This window comes from Neopelma chrysocephalum, unplaced genomic scaffold (assembly GCF_003984885.1).
Source record: "Neopelma chrysocephalum unplaced genomic scaffold, ASM398488v2 Primary Assembly neopelma1_80, whole genome shotgun sequence".
NCBI lineage: Eukaryota > Metazoa > Chordata > Aves > Passeriformes > Pipridae > Neopelma > Neopelma chrysocephalum.
In genome coordinates this window covers 1355737-1378490 of record NW_020897741.1, presented here as the reverse complement: position 1 = coordinate 1378490, position 22754 = coordinate 1355737, and the positions used below count along the sequence as shown (strand labels likewise).

The 22754-nt window shown below is 43.8% G+C and overlaps 1 protein-coding gene across 5 annotated transcripts; it reads left to right on the top strand.

The window, feature by feature from the left end:
- The first annotated feature begins 405 nt into the window (after positions 1 to 405).
- Positions 406 to 19212, top strand: UBXN2A (UBX domain protein 2A). Of its 5 annotated transcripts, none has more exons than XM_027690071.1 (7): positions 406 to 458; positions 4642 to 4695; positions 6121 to 6256; positions 8085 to 8194; positions 9765 to 9905; positions 14591 to 14755; positions 17582 to 19212. In XM_027690071.1, the coding sequence occupies exons 2-7, from the start codon at positions 4655 to 4657 to the stop codon at positions 17868 to 17870; spliced, it is 882 nt and encodes a 293-aa protein (XP_027545872.1). In that variant the 5' UTR covers positions 406 to 458; positions 4642 to 4654; the 3' UTR covers positions 17871 to 19212. The 5 variants fall into 5 exon arrangements, with proteins under 5 accessions (XP_027545872.1, XP_027545874.1, XP_027545873.1 ...); XM_027690073.1 differs by having other exon boundaries at positions 442 to 458; positions 6121 to 6173; XM_027690072.1 differs by lacking the exon at positions 406 to 458 and adding an exon at positions 762 to 794 and having other exon boundaries at positions 6121 to 6173.
- The last annotated feature ends 3542 nt before the right edge of the window (positions 19213 to 22754 follow it).

Sequence of the window (22754 nt, the reverse complement as noted above, 5' to 3'; positions counted from 1 at the left end):
CATTCACTCTGCTCCGTGTTTTTCCACGTGCTGGCCGCCCTTGGATAGCTCCTAGCACCACCGTCCCGCAGAGAGCGGCTTCTCCAAGGCCCAGCACAGCGCAGGGAACTCCGCTAAATCCTTCCTGCCTCCCTAAGGATCCCATCCCATTTTCCCACGTCTAATTCACCCTCGGGGGTCTCTGCTTCCCAGCCACCGCGCCGCTCTTTTGTCCTCGGTGCGAGGCCTCGGCTGAGCTGCTTTTTCTCATATGTCAACACTCGCCCTTAATTAGCGCCCGCCCCACAACGAGACGCTCCCGCTCTCCAAAGGGCCGCGCGTGCGGCTGCTCGGACAAAGCGCGGGGGCCGCTGCGGGCGCCCGGACACCGAGACCATCCCCCGCTATTGCGGGTGCGTGACAGACGGACACACGGACTTTGTTGTCGGGACAGAGTTGCCTTGGCAGCCGCAGGCCGGGCACAGAGGTTTATCTCTCTCTATATCTGTATTTATACCGGTGCTGCGCCACGTCCTGCCCAGGCACCGTCGTAGCGGCGCGGGGAGTCCGGCCCGTTCGAGCCATAGGCCCCGCCAGCCCCCGCCTCTCCCCGCAGGACAGCGCAGCCCCAGGGGACGCCGCGACTCCCCGCACAGCAGGTGCGGATCCACACGGACACCCCGGCACCCCCCACGGGGCCGGGGCGGAGCTGAGCTGAGCTGTGCCCGCCCCGCCCGGAGCCGCCGCGCCTGCGCCGCTCTGCGCGGGACACCGGGAGTTCCGCGGCGGGCGGACGGGCGCTGCGGGACGGGCGGGTGAGTCGCTGCGGGGACAGGACAGGCCGGGCTGGGGGAGCGCGTCCTGCAGAGCCGCCGCCCCCTCAGCTCCCGCCGGCGCTTGGGCTTCGCCTGTGGTCGCCCTGGGGGCGGGCGGGCTGAGCCTCCCGAACCTTCCCGCAGCCTCCGCCCGGAGACTTCGCCCCGCTCCGGACCGGCCGCGTCCCGCGCGGGGCGACGGCGGGAGCGTTCCCCGGGGAGGGGTCTCTGCCCTGCCCGGCCCCTCTCGGGCGCACTGGGCGTTCCGCCTCCGCGTCGCTACCGCGGTATTGCCTCATCGCCTAAAAATACCTCCCGGCCGCCCGCCGGGCGGGGGCTGCGCTGGGCAGGGCGGGTTTGGGCTCCGGTGCTGGCGGGAGGCGCGGAGCGTCCGCCCGGCCTGGCTTGGGGGTGCGGAGGAGTTCAGGTGCCGGCAGCCGCGGTATTATCCCAAAATAGAGTCTTTCACCCAGAGTACGAGAGGCCAGCCCCCATACAGAGCCAAGGTATTTGATTTATTTGCGGTTCTGCGCAGAAGGGGGGGCTGGGTGGCAAATCCGCAGAGCCAGCGCCACGACTGTCAAAACTTTTCACTATTTATACGTTTTAGCAAACAGAGGTATTAACGTTCCTTTGCTACAAGTTACATAGTTCTCTTATTAATGAGTGTACTATCTTGTATTGGTTAAATGATTGTCTTGCTTCTTATGTTTATTAGTCTGCACGCTCAGTCTTTCTTTTCTTTTGGGCTGGTGGGTTTCTTGAGTGAGTGGTCTCTGAGTTGGTGGTCATGATATCCTCCTGCCAGAATTACCTATTACCTTTTACCTAGTTGGAGCTGATTCCAGCACAGTTGCTGAGTTGGCTTTGTTAGTTTCTTCCTTATCTTGGGAGTTCTGCCTGATGTCCTTGTGGCCCATAAACTCTGTATTCTTTGTGTCTGCTATCAGTACATCCTTCTCCCAAAGCTTTGTTAACCACTCCTTAGGTCTGAGATCATTGAAGCATGTCAAGTCCTAAACCTTGGGCAATTCTACAGCCAAGTAACTTATCTTTTTAACACCTGGACATCAAGAGAGGGGACAGGTTTCTTTCCCAGTGCACAGCTTCTCTAGCCAGCTGGAGAGGAAGCGTGAATGCTGTGGTTTGTACCTGAGCACATCAGTCACATTCAGGCCATTAGCTTTGATGTTCATCTCGCTGTTAATTCGCACTTGCCATTTCCCTGGAGCTTCCTGTCTCTCTGTGGCACGGTACAGAGCAGTTTTCAGCCGTGATTTCAGTGTGGTGCAGGGATAGACAGTGCTGTGCTGCAAGCAGCTCTCAACTCAAGGAGCTTGTTCTGCCAAAGTTTGTCAGGCAGGCTGTCAGGGGAGGGGGCTGCGTGTGCTTTGTGTGGGTATTTCTGCCCTTCACAGCCAGGGAAGCATCACAGGTAGTTGCTGGTTTGTTTTTCTTGCATTAAAATGACTGGAAGTGTGGGCTCAGCTGTATTAACTGCAGAGTTATTTGCCAAAACAAATACATCTATTGAGGGCTGCCTCTTTGGAAGCTCTGGCTGTGAAGCCACCACTGGGTCAGTGGCCTGTCCCAGTGGGGCTGGTCACAGGGCTGGAGACCCCCTAGGGCTGTATGGAAAGGGCCAGGAGTGTCCTACCCCAGTTACTAGATGTAGCTGTGGTGAGCTGCTGGCAACTGCAGCCTCTTCCTGTGTTTTAAATTTAGTTTCCGGAGATGGAGGTTCAGTTCTGAGGTACTTCTTGTGACTGATGCAAAAAATAAGTACCAAAATTTTTAACATTTTAAGTGGCAACTAGAGATGCGCGTCACAAGTTGGTGGGAGAGGTGGTTTGTGTTGGTTGGGTTGACATGCTGAGCTGAAGTGCTTGCAGCAGCGTTCTGATTGCCATGTCCTAATGACTTTTGGTCATAATAAACATCAGTATGCTGTATAGGATGATTTCTTCACCTTGAGAGATTAACGCAAACATTTCTTCCAAGTATAATTGCTGTTGTACTCTGGAAGGAACAGCAGCTTTCACAGCTGACCAGTCTTGAATAACATTCACGCACATTTGAGGCCAGGCTAATGTAGCCAAAGAGCTAATTTGAAGAGCTGCTTCATTGTGTCTCTTTTTAACAGCTCTGATGACAAGTTACAGAGAATCAACAAAAGCAGATGGCAGGAGGTGGCTCTTGTTGCTTTGGGGAGTAGCCCACTGGAGTGAAAAAGTAGAAGATAAGCACATTAACACAAACTACAAAAAATTATGTTGGACTAAACACACAAAAAAAATACTTTGTGCCAGAGTGTGTTAAAGCTGAATTTGAGAGAAGTTTGAAAAAATTATACTTTTTAAGCACTTTGCTTTCACTCTGCTTACTTCGTACTGAGAGTTGCTTTTTAACAAATGCAGTACGGATTTCCAAGAACAACAATCAGATATGCATATAAGGTCATCATGTACCAGCACAAGCTTGCCTGGTAGATATAGTGCTCTGGCAGAACATTTGTAGGAGGGGAAAATAAAAGGACTGACCCTCATCTTGTGTGACATGTCAAAGGTGTGCAAAGTATGCTGTTTTGATCTAATACATAATAGCATCAGTTAAATTTAAGGCTGTCTTACCTTTCAAACCTGTTATGTGCATATTGACCAAATTTTTTGGTCGTTATAGGGATTTTTTGAAGGCTTATGTACTTTTCAACGTAATATGTCTCACAAGGATTTAACTTTAAGGATGAAAGAATACCAATATTAAAACTGGAGGAATATGAATTAGTACTGAATAACTGGATGTAGGTTTTCTTTTTTTTGGTCAGTGCTGCATGTTGTTTTGCCCTAACCTCTTTGTCTTGTTAAATTAGATGTCAAGACCACTTAAAATTTATATTAGTCTTGCTGTGCATGCTACTTTTTTCAGGATTATGATGACTGTCACTGCTTAGTTTGATGCTGTCTAAAAGCCACACACAATGTCATGACTGACTCCCAGACCTGCAGGAGGAGAACATCATCTGTGTAACCTGTACCCAGTGGTCTTCGGCAATAACTCTTTGAACACAGTTGCAACTTAAAATTTCTGGTTTTGGGGGGAGGGGGGCTGTTGTACAATTTCAGAGTGTGTTTTTAGCAGTTACTGGCTTTTTGTGACATTCTGTAACTTTTTTCAGAGAGCTCAGAAGTGAGCGCCTATAATGAGATCAGTATGGGATTCTTCATTTCTTTTGACTCAGCAGACTAATCCTGTAGTATATTTAGTACTTGCAAATCCAGGATTTTCTTGCCAGCTAAACGGTAGACCAGAAGTGATAATTCACAGTTTCTGAGGTGCTGCACCAGTATGTTGAAGTAAGGTAGGAAGGGGAGCCTGACGAATCTTGCCCCTTTCAGTAATGCACAGTTAAGGTGAAGGTCACTGAATGCCTGCAGTGGCAGTGCAGTTTTTCTGCAACCATCTCATGGTGCTGTGGAAAATCAGGGGAGTTTAAACCATGTCGATCAGAGAAGGAGTGTGATGTTTTTTCCTCGCCTTGCATAAGTATGGGCATATATTTTCAATTCAGTGTTATTACTGTGGAATGTATCTTGCACGTTTATGAGAAAGTGTAACCTTGCTTCTGAACGTCTGGAACAGATGCGTGGTTCATGTGTCATTAAATTAGAAACTGCAGGAAAACAAAGAACCATCTGGAGACTTGGTGGGGGGGAGGTTGAGCTTTCTGGTCAAATGTATTATCTGCACAGGAAAAAATGTAGTGTTTCAGCTACAAAAGGAGGGAAAGTGTGCTGGGGATTTTATTTTGGTTTGGTTTGGTTTTAAACCATCTTCTTTCCATAATTAGGTGGCGCACAAGAATGAAAGACATGGACAATATCCAAACTGTAAAGAAAGAATGGTAGGTGCCAGTTCTCCCCTCCCCACTTCCCTCCCCCTTTCCCATTGCTGTCGGTGTGTCCTGTTATGACCTTTCAAACTTTGTTAAATTCTAAAATTTAATATTTTTTTCTGTATCTGCTTACTCCACATGTACTGAAGGTTTCAAAAAAATGCTATCATTTTGCTGAAAGATTCCTCACATACCTGAAATGTTTCCTAGATCCAAGAAGCTCTGTAAATATTTTTATTTAAAAAAGCAAGGCAGCCTTACAAATTGCTAACTCACTGTGCAGCTCTATGTTTGATGCGGAGGTGTTTGGTTTTCCAGTTCTGTTTCTGTGGTAAAGCATAGTGAATACCTACATTAATGCTTCAAGTTTCTTTTGTTCTGTTAGAAAACTAATGGGGACAGCATACTTTTGAAATTTCTTCTTTAACGTTGTTGAGGTTTTCTTTTGTTTAAAGATGTTAGTCTGTAGGGATTCTTAGTGTGGCATAGATGCACTGCAAACAATTCCTTTTTATGCAAATGTATCAAATTACCATGCCAGTAAGCATTGCTGCTTTTGAATTCAATGCAGAGTTTTATGTAAAACTGGGTATTTTTCAAGAGCTGGGATTTTTTTCCCTGAATTACTTAAAATAGACTTTTCTGAATCTCCAATAGGAATAACTCCTGCAATGTTTACTAAAAGCTGCATAATCCTCTTACTATGCAAAGAACCTATACTGAAAGATAATCATTCATTCAGGTTGCATATTTCTGCATTTTGATTGGCGAAAATTTAACAGAAACAGCTGTCACATATACAATGTTCTATAAAAAGATGTGGTTGATGCATCTTTTTTAATACCCTGGCAGTCTCCACAGTGTTGAAGGCTTCTATTGTATTTCTTCAGTGTGCTCCAGTGGTGTTGAGTCACTTGACTTTCTCTAATGCACTTTCCAAGACAGTGATGGTGGTGCTGGGAATGGGCAGGGTCAAGTGGGGGTGGGGGAGTAAATCCTAGGGCAATTTTTTGTATGTGTATTTTAAAACCTGTGGCAGAGGAACCTAAGCCTATATCATGGAAATGCTTTGAGGAAGGCCCTTCATTGGTGTGCAGTTAAATGCTGGATGGTTTGAATTAGAAGTATGAATCACCTAACTTGCATTCCTTGTTCTGATACCAAGTTTAGAAGTTTTGCACAGATGAATTCACCTTTTCTATTGTCATTCGTTAACTTTGCTTCTGAAGTGCAAATGGTAGCAGTTAAGAGACTGAGAAGAAGTTTATAGAAAATGGACAATACAAAGTTGACCTGATGTTTTGTAACAGCCAAGTAAGCTGGGTGGAGGGGAGTGAGCCTTCTACACCTTTTAGTACTGAGCTTCTGGGGTACCTGCTTGTCCTCTAATGAGTCCTCTGAGGAGTCATTTTTACTTGTGTCTTTGTTTTGCAGGGTATGTAAATCAGGAACCGATGATCAGATTTTGAATGGTACAGAACAAAACTGTGACTACTTTGTAGATAACCTGTTTGAAGAAGCTCAGAAGGTTGGTGCTATGTGTGTGCCCCCAACTACAGTCAAGAATCAGGTAGGCAATGAAGAAAAAATACTCCTGTTTAACATAACAGCACTGCAGGGGTACTCTGGAAAACAGATGCCAGAAGTCCAGCAGTCTCATCCAGTACATTTGTAAATAAATTCACACTGAATTCAGAGAGCTGTAGGGACAGCCTCTCATCTATCAGTCAGCCAGGCCTGTGCTGCTGTACTTTTGGCTTTTACTAATTTATAGTGGGTTTAGTGTCATTCTAGAACTGATGCTGACATGGGCTAATGCACTTCTGCTTTTTTAGTAAGGAGAGTGACATGAGCAGGAGTTCCAAGGAATGACAACTACTATTACATAAGAAGTTATTTAAGGAGCTGCAGCCTTCTTATGCAGAGGCATAGCCCATATATTTTTAATTTACTCTTATTCATATAATTATAGTAGTAGTGGGATGTTCACTGTGGGTTTGTATCTTGGTGATTCTGTCCTTTTCATGTTCTTCTGTTACTCATGAAAGACTGCTAAGGGGAGGGAGAAAAGGCCATGTAGAACAAAGATGTCATGAAGAAATGTGGAGTGGGCATTGCTGGAAATTATGTTCATGAGTCCCTAACTGAGCCTGGGAAAAAAAAAGGAATTTCAGGAGCAGTATGTTAAATTGCAGTTCTGAAATAGTGTTACATGGCATTACTTGTGTCAATCCCTAAATGGGAAATTGGTGTGGAATAATTAGCCCATGCTAAATTTGCATACTGGCTCACTGTAAAGGAACCTTCCCATAATTAGAACTCCTTCCACATGCATTGGTGCTATAAGACACAAGAGTTTTTGAAGGAATGTAATCTTGCTGAGTGCTATAAACTTTTTTTGACAGACTACCCAACTGAAAGAGAAGGAATTTTATTCAGCAGTTTGCACATGCCTGTTTATTTATGTAGCAATCATCTAACAAGTCAAAATGCAAAAAAGGAAAAAAAAAGATAAAATTGTCAGGTACTATCAAGCCTAGTTCAAACTAATTTCCAGCTGAGGTGAATTCTGCATTCATATCTGCTTCCTATACCTCACCTGTGGCCAACTATCTGTCAAGACAAGGTTATTTCAGGGATATGAAATATTCAGACCTGGATAATCAAATGCTTCCTTAAATGGCATGATGCATAAATGTGAAAATACAGTCCAAAATATATCCCTGTTACAGTTGGGGAGATTTTAGTAAACAGTGTGAAGGCTACAAGTTGGAGTAGTGGATGATTTCTGGCAAAGTTAATGAATCACCGAGAATTTATTTTTGCATTCGCCTAACGCCAAGGTTTTGAATATACCCAGGAATTCCAGGGTAACATAAATGTATGACTGCGCGAAAGTAAATTTTCTGGCACTTGCTTCATTTTCTGAGTGAAAAGCTTCTGCATGCATTATCTCAATGCCTTGAGAAAATCTTCCTGAATGACCAGAACAAGGCTTTACCCTGGTAAATCCCCAACTGGACTATTCTGGCAGTTGGTGTTCCAACACCAGGCATGTGTGCTCTCAAATTAGCTCTTGAGGAGCTGCAGCTGGCTGGGATCGTCCAGCTCTTTTATTTTTTTCCTCCTTTCTGAATTGAAGGAGTGTTCTTGACCTGGGAAAGCAGAATGACTGGGGGAAGGTTTATTTCTAACCCTGATTGACACAAGATCCTTAGAAATGTCACTTACCCCTTGCAGTTGCTGTGCCTATTGGCACAGGGCCAAGGCAGATTACAGTGAGCCTGCTCTCAGTATTTTTAGTCCATGGAGTGGATGATTTATAATCACAGAGTACTGTGGGTGTACCAAGCTGCTTTTACATCAGCGTTATAATGAGGCTTGTCCTTACTTTGTAGGTTGATGTCATCATTAAACTTTGGAAAAACGGGTTTACGGTAAATGACAGTGAACTTCGGAGCTACACTGATGTTGCAAACCAGCAGTTCTTGGACTCCATTAAAAAGGGGTAAGCGAGTTTTGTGTTCTTAACCAGCCTGAGTTAATGTGCTTCAGGTAGCACTTAGCTTATGCTCTAGATTTTTTACATGGCTCCTTGGCTTTGCTGCACTGCAGTGTCCCTGTAGGAGCGCAGGCCCTGCTGGTCTCGTTCCTGCAGTGCTAATGGCTGTTGGAACATCAACAGGTGTAATACAGCTTTAAGTGGCAGTAGTTGTGCAGTTGCTGATGAATAGATAAAAGGCAGTGTTGGTGGGGGGCACAGCAGGTGCAGAACAAAACAAAGAATAAATCAGTGCCCAGTAAGAGCTTCTGATCAAATGGTATTTTGACTAATGAACTCAATGCACAAGTGGTTGAGCATTTCTGGTTTTATGGTCTTTGTTTTCTTTTTGTTCGTGCAAAGCCTTAAATGGGCACAGATGGTCCATGTAACATCAAGAAACTCTGGTCAGTCTTAAGTTTCAGACATTTTTCCTAGTACAAACTCGCTATTTCAGTCATTTTGCCTGTACACAGAAATCTTACGTTTATCCCTGTGTCTTGTCTTTATCCTTGTGTTAAAAGTTAACGTGCTGTCTTGATTTCTGCTAGTGTTTGCAGTTGTTGCTTTAAGAAAGCTGGTTGACCATACAGACCAACGTGATTTTGAACCTTTAATTTGTAGTCTGTTTTCTCACCCCATACAGATAGAGAGGATAATATAATTCAATAACTTCTTATCAAACGTGTGAAATTACTAAGCCATTGTATGTTTCTTTTCCATACTTTGCTAGCCTATGAAAAAATACTGATTTTATACTATTTCTCCTCTATGGCTGTCATCTGTGTTAGTTGTAATAGCAATTAACTGCACTGTTTAAAGCTCTTTGTGTTCTTTGTGTGCATTCATCAGAAGTTTGCCACCTTTCTTCCACTGTTTGCCTGCGAAGATGCTAATTATGGGATGGCTCCTGCATAATCATTGATGGTAGAGAAAGCACTTAGTACAGCCCCTCTGCCAGCTGAGCCCCTCCACCCCAAATTGTACTGTCTGCATCAGAGCTCATAGACAAAGGCATTGTTGTTTTCTGCTTAATGCAATTAAAGCATCACCAAGGTGATGTTATTGCACTAAAGAGCGTGGCTCTTAGTGATGATCTAATTTTTAAAGGCTGTGTTTTTTTGTAATTACCCACATTGTGTCTAAACTCAGTTCTTTCTCTTTAAAAGAAGAGAATTGTCTTTTTTTTCCTTGTTTTACTATAGGGATAAAATAATTCAGCCTTTTTGTAGCAATGTGCGGCAATACTGAACTTCCTACACATCCTGTCCTTAAAAGTGGTAACTGCTGAGTAAACTTGAACATCATTCAACAAAGTTTTTTTTTTATTGTTCCATTTCTAGTTAATTTGCAGTTCAGGAACTTGAAGTTGTTTGTATGCCACGCACTTAACATAACTCTTAGTAAATTCTTGGGATTTTTTTTAAAGCATCATCCTTGAAAGGCTAGATGTAGAACAAGTGTTAATCATTAATCTATTGTATACTGAAAACAGTATAGTTGTTCTTTATCTGACATGCCTTCTTTTTCTTTTAAGGGAACTGCCTTTTGAGCTACGAAAAGTTTTTGATAAGGAGGAGGTAGATGTGAAAGTGGAAGATAAAAAAGATAAGGTGTATTTGTCATCGAAAAAGCCAATGTTTCATCCCTTTTCTGGTCACGGTTACAGATTAGGAAGGTGAGTAGTCTGACATGCTCTATGATTGAGTGGTTGAAGGGAACTGTACCTAGGTTAAGGATTATAATTCAGGTTGGAAGTGACCTCTGGAATTTTCTAATCTAAGCTCCTGCTCAAAGAAGGCCAGCTGCAGGGGCAGATGAGGTTGCTCAGGCTGTTGTCCAATTGAAATCCTGCAAGAGTGAAAAGCTGCACAGCCCGCTCTAGTGCTGGACTGTCTGTGGGAAAGAAGTTTTTCCTTATATCCAGTCTGAATGTCTCGTTTGAATTTCTGTCCACCATGAAGAGCCTGGCTCCCTCCTCCTGATGGCCTCCTGCAGACCCTGACAGGCTGTTTGTTGGTGCCCCATGACCACCACCATCATCCACAGGCTGAACAAACACCTCTCCTCAGCCTCTGCTCACAGGGTGAATGCTCCATCCTGCAGCAATCTTGGTGTCTCTCCTTGAAACCTGGAGCCTGGGGGGATAATTGGCCATGTTGCTGTGTTAATACAGACAGGATGCTGGTGGCTTTCTTTGTTTGAGCTCACAATATTAACAGAAGTGTTTCCAGCTGAAAGGCTGTCGCTCTTCTGTGACTTAAGAGAAAAGAATCTCTTTTAAAGCTTTATGTTTGAGAAGAGGGGAGTATGACAATTCCATAAAGGAAACTGAAGAAGTAAGAGGTTATTTTGTGTTCTCTTAAAATTGCTCCGTATTTTATCATGCGTTTGTTGCAGTTAAGGCATTTTAGCATGTTACAGTGTTCCTCTTTACTCCATGTCTCTCTTGTACTTGGAGAGTGTCAGCCACTAATGCCAGTGCTAAAACTGGGCTTGATTTACAACCAAACTGTGTTGTATTTTGGCCAGCTGTTGTACAGGGACAGGCCAGGAGTTCATGTGTTTGATCTCTGTGACTTTTCTTTACTCCAGCCAGATTATCTGCTTCACATATTCTTGTCGTGAAAGATTTACGTGCCTATAAAAGCAGGCTTGAGCTTAGGGAACAGGACACTTTCAGTGACTAGGAGCCTACAGGATCCTCCACAGGTGGGACTGCTGAGTGACCTGCAGGCTGGGGTTGTAGGCTGTGGTGAAACCTTAGGTGAGCAGCTTGTGTCAATTAAGTGGGAAGGGTTTGGCTGCTAAGGCCCCGTGCTTGTGCTGAGGGAAAACGTGACCTAGGCAGGGGAAGAAGATAATGTGCAGAGCAAGAGCCTGATAACAGTAAAGGATGAGTGGTTCCAGGCTTCAGAGAAGCAAGTATCTGTTTTATCAGTTGCATCTGTTCCAGTAGCACAGTCAATTCAGTTGCTCCATGCTTGAGTAGATACTGTCAATAGGGAAAACCTTCCCTTGAGAGATGGATGAGACACTGCAAGACTCTCTTTTGGTGGCACTGAAATCCTGAGCAAACAAGGGTCAAGAACTTAACCTTGTTTTATGTAGGTAGCAAAACTTACACACAGTGTGCTGTGTTTCTGCTGCTAACCAGTGCTAAATGGTAGGTTGTTCAGTTGCTTGTTTTGCTCTGCCATGCCTACAGCAAGTAATGATCTTGCTTCCCAGTAGGCACGTTAGGATTTGGAAACATGCTAATCTGTGAATTTCGGTTGACTGGTCTTGTGCACTGAGTCTTGTACATTGAATCCTACAACTTGCTTGGCATTTCTTTTTTTTTCCTACTCTTCTAGTCTATTCTGTGCTATGCTATCAGAGCCTGTTCTTTAAAGACAAGTAAATATTTTTGCTAATGTTGGAGACATGAGCAATAAGTGCTCCTACTCCATTAACTAGTGCTCAGTTCCTGCTCTTAATAAATGTCCATTGCATGTATATGCTACACTTGCAGCAGAAAAGCTTAATGGAGTAGAGCTGGCTGAGACCTGGAACAAGTTTTAAGCTATAGAACCCCTTTTCCACAGTTGCATTTGTGTGATTAGTCAGAAATGAAAGACAAATGACTGAAGAGTTTATTTCAGCTTATTGCCTATCTAAACTTCTGCTTATCAAATAAACACTTTGTCTATTTTGCCAGTGATCCTAGATGGAGGAACTTTGTGGTGCATGAACTATTATGAATTGGTCTGTTGGCTGGCTCTTTAAAACTTTTGTTGGAGGAAAACTAGAGGAACTAGAAATAAGTATTTTGATACAGCTCAGATGAGCTTGATCTTCCGCTTCTTGTTTTACAGGAGAAACAAATGAGACTTACCAGAATTTTCCAATGTACCTTATAAACCTGTGTAACTAATGGATATATTATGTTTTATCTACCACCATTCAGCTGCATTCATAGTTTGGGATTATGACTAGATTTACAACTGCGCTTCTCTGTTGAGCTTATCAATGCATCTTGAGGACTGCATCAGAAATACATCAATTAAACTATTGACTGAAATCCCTTGTATCAAAGTGGGCTTGCTCTATAACCTCATTAGGGTAAAGCACTGTGGGTCAAGCTTCTTAAGCATCAGTCAGAGTAAGGCATGATACCTCACTCCTGGGCTTTTTCTTTTCAGAAAATTGACAGGATGCTCTTATATATCTTCGATCTTTAGTTTACATCTTCTTTTGATGATCTTATAAAAGGAATAAGCCTTTAAAAGGAGTTGAAGTGCTTCAATGTCAGGCTAATAAGAGACTTAGATTCTTAATTTGTGGCTTTAGTCAAGGCTCTCACCACTAGATGGCTTTGTCTGTCAGTTCTTCAAGAGCAAAGTTGTTATATATAGAAATGCTTTAAACCTTGATGAATACAGTTTTTCTGACTCTTGCAGCTTCAATAATGTGTTGGCTTCAGCTTCACACACACTTGCTATTGAAAGAATCATCTCCAGAGCCTACCACAAATTGAGATATGACCTTGAGAGAAGCTGGTTTGAGAATGACACCAAAATCTGTATCCATGGGAGACAGTTGTCTGAGCTACAGCTGTGACTGATGTAGTTCAGCCCAGGCTGGGCCAGACACCGGGCAGCTGCACAGCCGAGCACCTCTACAGCCTCTGCTGTGCACATGAGTGCTGCAGTGTCTGAGCTGGGAACTGAACACCACTGAGCAAGTAGACAGCAAAAGCTGATCATTGTTGGACTGAAGTATGACTTGAATTTATTTTTTTTTTTTTGCTCGGTTCACAAGACTGTTTAACATTGTCTTGCTGCTGCTCAAGCTATTCATCCTGATCTAGAGGGCAGTTAAGTTTTATTCTGTACTGAGGTCAAGCATGAACAGAAGCTGGGTGTGAGATAGTGAGGCAGGTGGATGGTAGTAAGTCACCTGTACTTGGAAGACCAGAATATTTTACGGATCTGCCTCTTGGTGCCAAGTTCTTGTGGCCCAGCTAATTTCTGTGTAATCCAAAACAGGTCAATATCTCTTATCTGCCTCCAATCACATTGAACAGCTCTTACCACTCACTTGAGGATGAGATTTCTTGATCCTCATTCTTTTTGATGAGTTTCAGTTGAAGAAATAAAAGGTGTCTCTACTGGTTGATATTCTAGAAGTTAGGGCAGCACTTAACTAGGCAGTGGGAAATAAGAGTTTTTAAAATACCTCAGACTAAGAACTTGAGCCCAAGACTCTAACTTTATTAGCCTGAATATATTAAGTCATTAGCCATCTTTGTTTTAATAATAAATTAGCTGAGACTTTTCTGCTTTTATGATTAAACTAAGACAGGTACAAGAACGTAAGAAAGCAGATGTGCAGTATAGTTATTATTCCGTGGCCATCAGTTACCCAGTTCTCTCTCAAGAAACTGTAACTCATCGATTTTCTGTGCAAGGAGAAAGCTTTTCTGCAAACCACTGCTAAGTGTTCATGTAGTCAGTGACCACAGCTGAGCCCAGAAGAGAAATGGTAACTCCTTAAATAGCTGCTCTTGCTCTGCAAGCAAACATCTGGTTATACTCACGGGAGCTGAGGATGTGCCCATTGGATCAGCCCTGATGATGACTTAAACAGTACGTGCTGAAAAGGCTTAGTCATGAAAGCACTAAGCTCTAGACATCTCTTCAGAATAAAAATTTTTGCCAGTAATTTTTTTGTTGTTTGATTTTTAAGATCATGGGCTTGGACTGAGGTCCCTGTATTCTGTCAAGTCATCTTGTGTGTCTTTGCCCCTATGGGAGGGTTGGCTGTAGAAAGTGCCTTAAAAAAATAAAATCCAAATGCTGTATGCATCAGCCTGGATTTTTCACATTAAGTCAATTGCTCTGATAGATGAGTAATTCTTCTAAGCTGAAATAGATGATGCTGGAGTCTAAATCAAGGCTAACAACATTCAGTTAAATTGAATTACTGTAATCACATTACGGTGAAAATTAACTTTGAGTATGGAAATTGAATACTCAACCCCCTTAAAGTTTCACCTGTGTGATTACAGTACAAAAATGCATGAAGCATCTTCAGACTGTTTCGTCTCTTGTCTATTCATATTTAATCCTTCAGTCTTATAAAAATGTTAAATATGAGCAAACTGAAATTCTTTACCATGTTGAAGTCTTTAAGTGAAAGTATTGGCATACAGTTGAAAAAAAGATTATATTTATGTTAGTGTCCCTAAATTTGTTAAAATAAGAATTCATCAGTGCACCCTGGTACAGGGCAGAAAGCTCCAGAAGCAGAGGTCTGGAGGGAGGTTCAAGCTTACATGTGTAGCCAGAAGCCATAACCTCCTACGGCTTTTCTTTTCAGTGCTACTCCAAGGATAATCTCTAAAGTGAGAGATGATCATCAAGGACCTGATGACAAAAGACACCTGCCTTTAGTACCCTTGAATGATTTGGAGCCTATCACTAACATCCAGATCTGGTTAGCTGATGGGGAAAGGATAATTCAGAAATTCAATGTTTCTCACAGGTAAGATGTATTTTAGCACTCTCATATGTATTTACATCTGAACTATTTGTGTTATGCATGTACACATAAGTCTCTGATTTCTGTGGAAAATCTGTCTCCTCAGTTCACTTAGTGTTGGACTGCTGTGTCTAGAAAACCTTTGAATTTTGAGAAATCTTTTAGTTGAGAAGAGAGGAGCATAAGAGGAATGTGAACTGATATTAGTAGTCAGTTCATAACTGAGCATAAAGGAAAATCTGAGGAAAATGTAGGAGTTCTTTGTAGGTTAGTGGAAGTTAGGGTGGTATTGCTCATTACTAGAGGAAACAGCTTTTAAGATTACAGATTTCACAAAACAACTACATCTGGAGCAAATGGCTTAGTAAAAAGCCTGCTAGTCATTGGGCATAGACAGCACCACAGGTGGAAGTTGGAGAATGTGACTTAGAGCTGAGCCAGAGAAACCTCTGGGGAGGACCAGAGTCAGTGCACTGAGCAGGGGAGGTTCATCTCCTGCATGTCGACATGGACAGAATAGAATGCACCCAGTGTGTTTAATTATTAATTAGTAAAATCTCCAGTTCCCAAGGAAGCTTATAAATTGGATAATGACAGAAGGTGTCAGCACAGCACATGTATGCAGGAGCTTTGAGAAAGTAGGATTAACACTTTTTAACATTTAATTTTAGAACTACTGTCTTTAGAGACCTTTCTCAAATCTGTAATTTGAGAAATTACTCCAGCACTATACGGTCATGTCATGTAAAGGATATGTTGACTATGCTTCTCTGTGAAGCAATTTGAAGGTATCACAGATTTAATACAACCCAGGCTGCTGTCAAGATAAGCTGTGTATGTCTGTGGCTGGTCAGAAGAAAAGCTCAGCAGTCGAAGGTTAATGACTGTAGTTTTTTCTTTGACTTGTACTGATTTATTACTGGTAGTGGCCCGAGGTATGAACTGAAAGAGTGTTATGATGTACTGCTGAAGGGTCAATTGCTATTTTAATTATAAATACTTAATTGAAGGGCTTAATACCTTAATTATTCCAGGTTTCACACATTTAACTGTATTTAAAGCTTTCTGTCTTCATGAAAAATAGCAGTTTGAACAGCTGCTAAATGCTTTTGAGAGGAAAGAAAACATCTGAGATAAGCAGGACAACAGCCTTACTGATGCGACGCTCTTTTTGAAGTAGCATGCAATAAATTTTCCATTATAACATACCCTCCTGCCACAAGACCAGCATGTTTGTGCTGTATACAGTATTTGTGTACGACCCGATAAGAACTAGAGGGAATTCCTTTTAGAGTACATATCCTTAAGTGTCCTGATTGCACATACAGCACTCCTTTTCAGTGGAGACACAGAATATAGTCAACTATTTGTTAACTAGACTATAGATTAATAACATGTAGCACATATGTTGTGGTGTCTGGGTAAATTGATTACTTCTATCCTTTTGCAGATAGAATGTGTATGTGCCACAGTAACTGCTGCTTTAGATGTGACTTGATTTCTGCTGAAAAATTGGAGCAGAAGTGCAAGTACCACTGTAGAACTGCAATATGGAGAATCAAGACATGAGAGTGTAGCAACTAGCAGAGTAGAGCTGTAGGAACAGCACACAGAGCTGTCTCTTGGATCTAGTTGTGTGCCTTCTTGAGCACTTGCCAAGTTAGCGTGAACCTGGAGTATTGGGTATGGAGTCTGTAAAACTGACTTTCTAAAGCAGAGACCCGGTGGCTGATTGCCTGAGTTGCTCTTGGAACACAGTGAAGTTTGATATAATGCATGTAGACACATGTAAATGTCCAACCAAAAATTTAGTCCTGATTGAGGCTTTTCAGGCTCTAGGCTTATAAGACCAAGCAGTGTCTCTTAACGGAGGCCTGCGTGCACAGGAATTGGTTTTTATTATGCTGGCAAATGTGCCCTGGTGAGTGAGTATGGCTGAGGCATAACACTTTGGTCATCTGTGCTGCTAAACTGTTAGGATGGCTCTCCCCCAAGCCAGCCAGCACTTCCTCTGTTGATATCTAGCCTTGGTTCAGATTTTAGCTCAGGTCATGGACTATTCCCAGGAGGCAGTAAACCTCATGGGCTACACTGTGAATGGGGGAGAGGAAGGATAAGTTAAGTTGCCAGTAGCCAGAGTCTACCAGTTGGTCTCAGGACCGGAGAATGGACACTGACACTGCATTTATTTTATTGAGGTAGATGTATCCTCTCATCTTCATTTTCTAATTAAATTGGTCAATCCTGATTGTTCCGCAGCAAAACCTCTGTCTTGCTCACTTGTTGCAATGTTTTTCACACCTTAAGAGGCAGCTTAAATCTGTAATGAATTCACCACTGCACCTGCTTTGGTAGGATGAGAGTATATTTAGTCCTAGTTAATGTATCAGCTATCCAGACAATTTTTGCAGACCCTTGTTCTTGATTTTTATTATGGTTCTGCTACATGTACCACACACTGGAAGCATCTTTATTTTAGCTCTTGGCTACAGGATCCTCAGGTAAGAGCTCCAGCAGCTGTTTAGGAAATGGTAGGCTTGTGTAAATGCTGTCTGAGCCATGGTGAAGCATTTGAGTGCTCAGAATAAGATGCTCATCCCTGTTCCCTTGGGAGTACTCTCAGAGCGTGCAAACCTTAGTCCTTGCCTCCCAAGTGGATCAGGTATTTCAGGATACCACCCCATCTATATTCCTCCAATTCTGTGCCATCAGGCATTAAATGAAGTTGTGTCTCATTCTCATCCTGTGGTGGCTGTGGGTGTTTGCATGATCTGTGTTGGGATTGCAGTGCCAAAACTCTAATGCCGAGTTTTCTTATTTTCTTCTCAGAATAAGCCATGTCAGAGACTTCATAACAAAGTATCAAGGATCAGAGGGAAGTGTTCCCTTCACACTGACAACTTCCCTGCCCTTTCGAGAGCTGCAAGATGAGACACTCACGCTGGAGGAAGCAAAGTTGCAGAATGCTGTTGTTGTTCAGAGACTTAGGAAAACAACTGAACCTTTCAGACTCTTAGTGATAAAAGCACCTGACAATGACTATAAAACTGCTGCTACCCCTAACGGACAACTCAAGAACGAGCAAAAAAATGCTGTCAGTAGTACAAGATCAAATTAGCTTTCAACTGGCCAAAAACTAGATGCAGGGGAAACTAGGCAAAACCAAAAATGTAACCAGCAATATGTGGATGCCCTCACATCCTCATGCACTGTGCTCTTAGAGAGCAGTATGGGTGCTGTGCTATCATCTGCTGTAATAAGTATTTTCAGCTAGACTGGATGGTCAGAGCCTGGCTGTATAACATAGCAGAGGTAACTGTACAGCAGATCATCCTTAGAATTTACTTAGGTAAAAAGCTTCATAGTTATTTAATGAGTGGGTTTAGGTGGAACAGTTCTCTGAGACTTAATTACTACTGATAGCACCTTTTAGGGAAAAATAGTATTTATTTTTGCACTTTGGACTAAACTGAAACATTTCACTTACATTGTGGTGTAAACTGCTGCAGGTTGCATTCTTCTCACAGTAACTTTTAGACAACAGATGCTGCAGGGAAGCTTACATTTGGACTCTTAACTTGAAAATCTTCAGGATCTTTGGGATTTAACTTTTATCACAAGATCTGCAGTGTAATAATGTTCTGTCAAGTCTGTACATGATGGTAGGTGCATGTGTGAGAAGATAGAAATGAGGTAGTCTGGTGCATACTGCATATGAAGTGCCTCAATGTAAGCTCTGAAGGAATTGTTATTACCAATGGTTGAAGTGGTTTCTGTCTCTTCTGGGCTGCTACGGGTGTCTTACAGATCAGGTGATGTTAAACTACCTAGCTCATTAGCATAGAGATCCACTTTTAGCTTTGTCACACAAAAACTTCTGCTTTTGTGGCACTACCATACAGGAGTAGTGGCTTACAGTTGGTTTTGTATTCTTTATCTGCCTCTGCCCTGAACTGACCAGCTGATTGAGACATTAATTACACGTAGCCAAGTTTCAAAGATCTTGAAAATCCTTATTTGAAAAATGAGGTTTTTCTCCCCCCCTTGCCCCATTTCCACCCATATCTTTTATTTTGCTATTCATGTACTTGAGGCATAAAAATTGTAGCCAACTATTCCATGTTTTCCTAAAAGAGAAATCAACATAAAGACTAAATATTTTGTACTGTGTTTACTAAGCATGTGGATTTGTGAATGGAACTAAAGTCTCTAGGTAAGACTTATCTCAGGACCTTTGGTAGATGCTGACTAATCTGTATTACCTAAGCCAATGGATGATTGTTGGGGTTGTACTTCTTTTGCTTGGTTAAATGAAAGATGGTTTGGGATTTTCCTGGCTTTGTTCTAAATAGAAGATTACTTCACTGGAGTGACTTGTATTCTATCTGAAAATTGGGAGACTTCAAACTATGGGTGTACTTACTTCATTTCCGGGGATATAAAACTGGTTTGCCTCAGCATCTCTCCTGGTGTGTTTGAGGACAGTGAAATCAAAGTCAACTGCACAAATATCTATTCAGTGTTCTCAGAAAGCAAATCTCTGAAAACCATGCAGTTCACTATTTCAGTGCTGTAAACTTCATGTGCTACTGTGTCACTTGGGTTTGTGTAGCAGGTAGTAGGACTAAATTTTCTTGGCTCCTGCACTGACTCCCCACCTATGTGAAAAACAGGAAGAAATGTGCAGACAAATCCACTAGTAAAACTGTGAAGACAAACCACCTACAGACTCAGATCCAACCCTAAGTTCTCAGAGCTTCCTGAACAGTGAACTTTATTAATCAGTGCTTTTGAATTTGTGCTAACGTAAAAATAAGTGTTAGAAAACCACACGTGCTTGATAGCGAGCTCAGTTCTTATCTAAAAGGTGCATAAAATGTCAAAGTTAAGTGTATTATTCAAGCATTGGCAGCACAGAAATTCAAAGAAATTAGTGTCAGATTGAAATCAAAGGGGGGAGTGTCAAATTGTAGGTAAACCCATTTTGCTTGCTGTCCTTTGGAAAGTATTTTGTATTTCAATGTTGAGTCATGTCTGGTGCCAGCATTTTAAGAGATTGCACGGCTTGGTTCTACCTAGCTGTATATTGTGCTTTACTGAAATCAGTTGTATCTGGCTAAAGCTTTGGTGTACTTGAATGTGCATTTGCAGTTTGAAAGTGTCATGATCCTAATTACAAAATAAGAGCAAATCTTTGAGAAGTCTAGAATGATGCTGACTGCACTAATCCTGTGTTAGATTAGAAAGTGCCTTTAAAAAAGGCAATGAACTGTGATTGGATAATTTATTTCCTAACTTGGAGAAAATCTTTGGAGTGAATACAGGGCTCTCCTGAATCTAATTGGGTTTTTGTCAGCTTGTAAAGACTGATTAGCTACCTGTAGTGTCTGGACAGCCTAATCTCTTGCTCTGTGCTGTAGACAGCTATTGTGCATTGGTCAAACAACAGTAAAACTGGCTTGATCAATGCCAGAGTTTGTGAAACACACAAGTACTATCAGTTATTCATTGTTGCTTCACAAACCTTTGCTGTTTTGAGTAAAGCCTGTGCATTAACATGATTTACAGCAAAATTGAAATAGCCAAAAAAAGAACAAAGAAAGGAAATTTTTTTTTCCCTGTTGGTTTTCCCTTTGTGAAGAAACATGCAAATGGAACTAACAAAGATTTAGTGTGTTACAAGGATGATGTGTGAAGAGAAAATGGAGAACCTAAATGCTGAATTTCAATGTTAGATGCATACCTTGGTGTCTAGCTTGGTACTGGGCAATCTGTCTGTGTTTTGAAGCTCATCTGGCCTCAGCCTTTCAGGACCACCTGGGAGCCCAAAAGCTCCAGAGAGTTTTCAACAAGGCCTGTTAAGGCTGTAATCTCAGTTTTCTGTTGGAGGTCTGGTTTCAAGAAAATAATGCCTTATTTTTTAAGGATTTTGCAAATTTGCAATAATTAGTCTTGTCAAATGAGGCTGCACAGGATTTGGACGTCAGTACTTCATGGCATGGTTTGCGGTGGCTGCCCAGTACCCACAAGGTGACCCTGCAGAGAGCTCTTCGAATCAGCCAAGCCACAAAGCCCTGTGCATATAGATTAGTCATCATCTTCCCAAGACAGGCAGGTCACAAGTCCTCCTGTCCTTGTTGGCTTCGTTAAACCTTCTCTCAGGCTGTCTCACTGTCGAATGACTTCATACTCCAAAATGCAATTTGTATTTTTTTTCCCTCTGGTGCAGAGCATGCTTGCAAGAGCACTTTCCTGTGGGCAGGGTGGTGCTGAACTCCTGCAGCCTAGGTGAGGGTATTGGCTGGAGGGCAGCAGAATCACAGAATCAATTAGGTTGGAAAAGACCTCTGAGATCAAGTCCGACCTGTGCCCGAACACCACCTTGTCAACTGGACCATGGCACTGAGTGCCTCATCCAGTCTTTCCTTAAACACCTCCAGGGACTGTGACTCCACAACCTCCCTGGGAAGCCCATTCCAATATTTAATCACCCTTTCTGCAAAGAAATTCATCCTACTGGGAGGACTAGCAGCGACTCTCCCCGCAGGGCGGGCGGGTGTTGCGTGATCTCCGTCCAGCTCACAAACGACGGCGTTGGTCATACATCCGTGTGAATCGGGAAACGGCGCATCTCTTGAAAGGGACAGAGCTGGCATCTTTGGGCTGTGGCTGAGAACAGCCCCGGCACCTTCCGCCGCCGTGCCCCGTCCTGGAACACCGCGCTGCGGGAGCTGCCCCGTGGAGGGCGCAGGGTGTCGGGGCTCGGCGGGGCGGGGGATCCCCTCTCCCAGTCCGGGGTGACAGCGCCAGCACCTTCCGGGCTCTGCGAGAGTCGGGGAGGGTCACACCGCCCGCTCTGCCTCGGCCGCCCCGCCCCGGGCGCGCAGGTGTCGGGCGGGGTGGGATGTGCGCGGTGCCATGGCGGGGGCGGCGAGGGACACCCCGGCGGGACAGGAGGAGGTGAGGGGCTGCGGGCGGGGTTAGACGGCCGTCGGGGGGCTTGGGGAGCCCCTCGGGCACAGCCCGGGGCGGAGCGGTGTCGGGGTCCCGCCGCGCTGGTGTTTCGCTCTCATCGCGGTGGGTTGCGGGCGCTCGGCGGTCCGGGCAGCCTGAGCTCGCTGCCGCCGCAGTTCGCGCCGTGCTTCGTGCGCGGTCTCGGCGAGTACCTGGAACAGCTCTTCAACCCTTCCCGCTGCCCCTGCGCTCTCTCCGGGCAGCGCCGTAGCCCCGCTGTCTTCCCTGGATTCACTGTCCGCTGCCGTGGCAGGAAAAAGCGCGATCCCTTCCCACCCCCTCTCCCCTCCGGGCCTGCCTCCCGGACCGAGACGGGTGAGAGAGATGCTGGAGGCAGGAGGGGTTCACTCCCCTCAGCAACTCCCGACTTCCAGGTGTGTGTTGTGAGCGACTGAGTGTTTAATGCTGCCCCTTCAGGCTCGGTGCTCGCCGAGATGGGAGTGGGAGGAGGGTAAGGGGTGAGCGAGGACTCCCCCACTCCGTGACTCTAGAGGGGACACCAGGTAAAACTGGGAAGGGGCAGCTTCCAAGCAGAGGGGCTGAGGTAGCTTTCCACAGCACAGTGGAGAGTGTTCAGGCCCTGCAGCTCATCAGCCACGGTGGGCATGTGCTGTTAGGGGTTCGATTTTTTTTGGTGCATTGATGGCAGAAGTCTGAAGATTTTCCACAGACACACACCATTTTTGGCTTGCAGAATCCCTTAGCATTATCAGCAGATGGAAGAGTATCCTGGGAAAGTACCACTTTATCCCACCTTATATGCCCTTCCTAGGTGTCTGCATCCAAGCCCTGCTCCTGTTGTTTCTTCCACTCAAGGGTGGGCTGATGTCATTAGGAAACCTGAAAACAGTTCTCAAGGTGCTTGGTGTGAGGGGACCTGGGATGCCACCCATGACTATCACACTCGTGCTTCCAAGAGGCAGTTGCTTCATCGCTCACAGAACAGAAACATTACCAGTGTTAATTCTACGTTGAGAGAAAAGCTGAC

Coding starts and splice junctions, on each gene's coding strand:
- UBXN2A (XM_027690071.1), top strand. CDS start 4,655: ATGAAAGACATGGACAATATCCAAACTGTAAAGAAAGAATG. Junction 8,195..9,764: donor TTGGACTCCATTAAAAAGGG/GTAAGCGAGTTT, acceptor TTTTCTTTTAAG/GGAACTGCCTTTTGAGCTAC. Junction 9,906..14,590: donor CACGGTTACAGATTAGGAAG/GTGAGTAGTCTG, acceptor TTTTCTTTTCAG/TGCTACTCCAAGGATAATCT.